The sequence below is a fragment of the Acomys minous genome, assembly GCF_964271855.1.
Source record: "Acomys minous genome assembly, chromosome: 14".
Classification (NCBI taxonomy): Eukaryota; Metazoa; Chordata; class Mammalia; order Rodentia; family Muridae; genus Acomys; species Acomys minous.
The window spans coordinates 52,113,731-52,119,730 of record NC_140496.1 but is presented as its reverse complement, the minus strand read 5'-3'; the positions used below and the strand labels follow the sequence as shown (position 1 = coordinate 52,119,730).

General features: G+C 44.5%; 1 protein-coding gene across 3 annotated transcripts in view; it reads left to right on the top strand.

The window, feature by feature from the left end:
* Positions 1 to 1,090: 1,090 nt before the first annotated feature.
* The window catches only part of HMGXB4 (HMG-box containing 4), a 38,852-nt gene continuing 33,942 nt past the window's right edge, over positions 1,091 to 6,000 (top strand). Inside the window, exon 1 of one of the 3 annotated variants that reach the window (XM_084756333.1) lies at positions 1,091 to 1,256. In XM_084756333.1, the coding sequence (XP_084612459.1) occupies positions 1,106 to 1,256 (151 nt within the window). In that variant the 5' untranslated portion in view covers positions 1,091 to 1,105. The remainder of the gene's footprint in view (positions 1,257 to 6,000) is intronic. The other 2 variants (XM_084756332.1, XM_084756334.1) reach the window with 2 other exon arrangements.

Below are 6,000 nucleotides of genomic sequence, written 5' to 3'. Positions count from 1 at the left end.
TGGATGAAAGCTGGGGCTTTCCAGTAACTAGGGCACCAGCTTCTGCCTGGCCTGATGGAGACTTCACTATTCCCACCGAAGGCCACTGTATACTAACGCTATGCTGGAAAAACAGGGTCTTTACATTAACCCAGGGTCTGGACACTGTAAGTTCTTACACGTCTAAATTCTCCTCAGCAAATCAGAAGAAACTGAGTTTCATCCCAATTAGGAGTTATATCTACTCTTTCTTCGAGAAAGAGTAACTTATTTATTTTCATTTTATATTTAGAGGGCCTTCTGTAGCAATCAAACTTGCATAAATCGGTTCCCTCTTTCTACCATGTGGACTCTTGGTGTCAAACACATACCCAGATAAAATGCCATAACCAATTTACCAGTCCAATTTAAACAAAAATTTTGTGTGGGCGGGGCAAATGTAACGATTTGGTGGGGGGGAATTTACAACATACTTAGAAATGTATGTTCTTCCATTTCACCCCACACTGCTACTATCTAGATATTGGTGCTAAACTATAAATAAATACTTCTATTAATCTTCATGGCTCTGAGTCCGGAAAAGAGGGGACTGTCTTGAAATAAACAGCATGATACTCTGGAAAAAACACTGTCTTCACTATGAGAAGACTTAAGGGTGAAGAGAGAACAAGAAAAGGTGTTATTAGGTGACTACGTCGGACGGAGAATGCAGATAAGGACCTATGAGTTTGTGAGAGAGAATACAAAGCTAATTGGTTTTCTAAGTCTGTCAATGGAATTTTCTGGTTTTGTGTGCATATGGTAGATAAGTACATAAGAAAAGTAACTGATGGAGAACGTGTAAAATCCAGAGCCAGGCTCCACCGCTACAGAACGGCTGTTCTAATTGCACAGAAGTTTACCGAGCTATAAAGACTGGGTTGAGGCAGGTGTTTGGCTTCATTCATCTAGCTATCTAGTATTTTTTTCGTTTGCGATTTCTTTGCAGAGAATTTTTAAATTGACGAATAATCATAAGACTTGGGAAAAGATACGTTTAGATACATTTCTGGCCCAAACTTGTCATTCATTGAGTGTATTATCGAAGGCTACCGCTACCGCGCGCTCATCAAGCAGGTTTTATTCGATGTGCTCGACGCTCTTTCGCCGGCCCGCTGCAGTACGAGTCTGCGCTCTGGGCTCGACTAAGGCTCCCTGGTCGCTCGCGCTTTTCTCTCCTTCTCCAAGATGGCGGCTGTCGGCGGCGCTGAGGCGGGATCCGAGCGAGCCTAGTGAAGGTAGCGGCGAGCGGAGCCCCCACCAGACCCTGCCGGACCCCCACCCCGGGGCGGCAACGGCCCCGCCCGGCCTCCACCCACCGCTCCGGCCCCGCGACACCGTCCCGGAGGCGCGGCAGGCCCGCCGCGGCCTAGCTCGGGGGCCAAGCCGGGACCTGGAGTAGCGGCCGCAGCCGCCCCGGGGAAGGGGCTGGAGCGGGCCGCAGGAGGAAGGCGGCGGGAGCTGTTCAAACGGGGAAGGCGGGAAAGTTGCGGGACCGGGAGGGGGCGTGCGGCCGCCCCAGGGACCCGCGGCCCGCGCCGCCCCTCCCCCTGCGCCGCCCGCTCTGCGCTCCGGGGCGCCGGAGGCCGACGGGACGCGGGAACCCGGGGCGGGCGGAGCGCGTCTGCGGACCCCGGGCGCGGCTGCTGGGGGCTGTCAGGAGGAGAGGTCCCGGGGCGGGCGGGCGGGCGGGAGGGCTGGGCGCGCGGCGAGCGGCGAGCGGGAGAGGATGCGCGGAGCTCCCTGCGCTGCGCAGAGCTTTGTTGAAGTAGCAGCAAACCTGCGGGGGGATCGCAGCGAGGACCCCGGGAACGGTGGTCTTGGGGACTGTGTGGATAAACGATCTCGTACCGTGTGTGTTCTTTGCGTGCGACTCAGTTTGGACATGCCTTCTAATTGGAGTCTCCTCCACACAGGCCCATTTCCCCCTCCACAACCACTACTTGTAGCTTCACTTTATTTTATATTATATAGAAGACAAGAAATGTCTACCACTCGCCCCACACCTATTTCTAAGCTGCTGGCCGATTCTATTACCTCATAGCAAAATAAAATGTAAAAACTGCATCCGAAGTAAAGCCTGTTGATCGCACATGGCTTGTCAAAATTTGGATCGCTGGTCTGCTGGAACTGTGTTATCAGCCAATCTGTGCAGCGAGTGTGGTTCCACTTAATTGCATTGCAATGAGAAGATTCAATGCGCATTCCTAGCTGTGGAGCTCGCTGCGGTTCCGAAGCTGGCAGGGGCTAGGAGTGCTGCATAGGTAGGTCCTCGGAAAAGGGTGTGGCAAGAATTCCGAGAGATCAGAGATGGAAGGAAACCCACTGAAACAAGAATTCACCTGTGCTATCCTAGAAGCAGCAACAAAGTATCAGAAACTGCCAACAGCTGGATGTGTTTCTTCTTTGCCTGCATGGACTGGCAATCTGAGTTCCTGAGAACAGCCTTGGAGGAAACTCCCATCTGGAGCAGACGGATTTTCCTTGGCCAATTTACTGAGTGGATTTTCTTTTTCAATTCTATCTATTCTGGGATGGTGATACTGTTAGTGATTGCTGGAACTGAGATTACCTCCAGAAAATCATTTTCTGAAACTTTTTAAAAAAATAGTTAACAGTTTGAATTTCCACAAAATACTACCTTTGAAGCTTATAACCTTTTTCATAATTACTTGGTTTATCCCAAAAGCCTGTGTCTGAAGGTTGACTTGCAGTTTTACTTCCAAGTGGACCAGCAGCCTCTTTCTTTGTCATACTTGAAGAAAAGGCTTGGAAGAGTCAGTTCACAGTGCTCAAATTTCCTAAGCATTCGCTTTTTATAATGGCATAAATAGTATGAAACAATGAATTTTATATGTTGTCATTTCTTTGCACACTAAGACGAATACTTTAAAATTATCCTGTCCTGTGAAGTTGACAACATGCAGTTTTGTAAACTCCAAAATAATGGAATTCAAGAGAATGGGTTTTAGCACCTGTTTTGTTTGCCAACATTTGATGTAGTTGTTTTTTAATGTGAATATTAAACCTAAATTTTTTTCATCCTCATTAAACCCTCCCAATTTACTTTCTTCCTCTGAACCCTCAATTTATCTTGGATAATATCTGAGACTTGGAAGGATTATCAGGGGTTCGTCTAATCTTGTATAAATGTTGCCTGCACTCTGTCTTCTTCCACACTGCTGCTTGAGACCCTCCTACCCCCACTGTCTTTCTCTTAGGAGTCAGCCAACATTGAACCCTGAGCCAGGATTCAGGACCCATCAGTCTGCCCAGCCTTTGCATTGTCCATGGTATTTCAAAAGTTCTGGACTTTGTTCAGGGCCTACTCACTTTTTCTACAAGCATTTTGTAAAATGTTCTTCAAAAGAGAAAGTTCCAGTAGTAGCTGGCCTAATCCTAGTACAAAAAGCCAGCACATCTGTGAACCTGCCTTCAGGAGCATTTCCTAGTTTTTACTACTAGTTTTTACAGCAGTCAGGAAATAACTTTTTCATACCTAGTAAAAAGCTCAGTGTCCTCTCCCTCCCCAATGACATTGATTAATTCTATTTCACATTAGTTTTAATGTTCTCAAGGAGAAAGCCTGTTTTTGAGTCTCTGGGCCTGCCTTTGCTTACATTTAAAAGTGTGTTGGTGTTTGACCAGAGAAGGCTGGCTATATTGCGAGACTAAATAAGGGTGTTGTTGAAATTGGGGGGGGGGGGGGGGGGGGAGCATTATTTCTCAGGAATTTTATACCAAAATTCATCTGGCATGAAAAGCCTGAAATTTCAGCTGTTTTGCTTATATCAGCATTTGAAAGCCAAGGTATCTATGGCTTCCTAATACTCATCATTTTTGTCCTAGTGAGAAGATTGCCATTGTTTGGTTATGTTTGTTTGAGAGTCTCTCTAAATAGCCCTGGAATTCAATATGTAGATCAGGCTGCCCTCAAACTCAAAAGAGATCCACCTTCCTAGTGCTGGGATTAAAGGTGTGTGCCACCTGGCAAAAACTGTCATTTTTAGATGACTATCATCTTCAGTGACCTACCTTCACTTCCTCTTCAGTCCCCACCAATGGGTGGGAAATAAAGAACAGTTTATATTTAAGAAAGTTTAGTATAATTTAATGCTAGAACAGGAAAAAATGCCTACATGGTACATCTTTTCTCCTTACCTTCTCATATGAGGCTCAACCCTACAGTCTCACCCTTCATTTCATGAAATGAGCAAGCAGTGTGCCTGTGTACGCTTGCTTTCTTTAAAAAAAGAAAAAGATTTATTATGTATACAGTGTTTTGCCTGCATGTACACCTGCAGGCCAGAAGAGGGCACTGGATCTTATCATAGATGGTTGTGAGCCACCATATGACAGTTGCTGGGAAATGAACCCAGAACCTTTGCAGCCAGTGCCCTTAACCTCTGACCCATCTCTCCAGCCCTGCCTGCCTGCTCCCTTTAAACAATTCAGTTCATGTTATTTATTCACTTTCTGGCTTCCCCTTACCTCAGGCAAATTCATTCTTCATTTCACATTTTATATTTCTTAGACTTTGAAAACCTTGCAATGGTTTTTTTCTTTGTACTTTCAGCTTTAGTCTACCTGTATATTGTAATTATGTGGCTTTTAAGCAAAAATTCTTTTTATCGTTGTTTTGTTTTTGAGACAGAGTGGTCTGACTTTGGAGCCCTGGCTGATCTGCAAGTCATGTAGACCAGACTAGCCCAGAATTTACAGAGAACCAGCAGACTTTGCCTCCTGAGTGCTGGGATTGAGGGTGTTCACCACATGCCTCACTAGATAAAAATTCTTAACTGTTAAATTATGAAGCCTTCTCATTAATCCAGTTCGTCTTTTCTTTAGCCAAAAATATATAATTCTGTTTTTTCCCAAACCTATCTGAAGAGGTTAATAATGTATTCTAGAACAATCCTTTAGCAATCCTAAATCCATTTATTAATAATGAAAGTAAAGTTGCATTAAATTACCAATCAGATTAACTTCTAAGCACCTGACTAGCTGAATGAAAACTTTTTCTTTTTTGATTTTTCAAGATAAGGTTTCTTTTGTAGTCCTGGCTGTCCTGAACTCGCTTTGTAGACCAGGCTGGCCTCAAACTCACAGAGATCTGCCTGCCTCTGCCTTCTGAATGCTGGGATTAAAGGCATGCTGGTGAATGAAACCATTTTCAAATGAGTTATTTTAAATATCCTAAATATCTTGCAAAGAAGTGAGTTCCAGGCCAACCAGAGCTACTTAGTGAGACTGGAAAAAAGAAAAGTTCTGCGAAGATTTTCTGTCCTTAAGGTAATTTAACGGGGCTGGAGAGATGGCTAAGAGGTTAAGAGCACTGGCTGCTCTTCCAAAAGACCTAAGTTCAATTCCCAGCAACCACATGGTGGCTCACAACCATCTATAATGAGATCTGGTGCCCTTTTCTGGCATGCAAGTTTACAGGCAGGCAGGACACTGTATATGTAATAAGGAGATAAATCTTTTTTTAAAAGGTAATTTTAGGACTTCACAATGCAATATATAACTTTGTCACCAAAGTCAGTATGGGCACCTGAACTTAAATGCCACAAAAGTTCTAAATCAGTGGTTCTCAGCATTCCTAACGATGCAGCTCTTTAATACAGTTCCCATGTGGCAGTGACCTCCCCAACTATAAAATTATTTTCGGTGCTACTTCATGACTGTAATCTTGCTACTGTTATGAATAAATATCTGTGTTTTCCGATGGTCTTAGATGACCACTGTAAAAGAGTCTTTTGACTCCCCCCTCTCCAAGGGGTTTTCACCCACGAGTTAAGAACCACTGCTTTAAATAATATAATACTTGGAACTATGTAAGTTGATGAACACTTTTAATCCCAGTGCTTAGGAGGCAGAGGTAGATGGATCTCTAAATTCTAGACCAGTGTAGTCTACATAATGAGTTCCAGGCCAGCCAAGGTTACATAAGAAGACCCTGTCTTAAAAAACAAAACCCTCCAA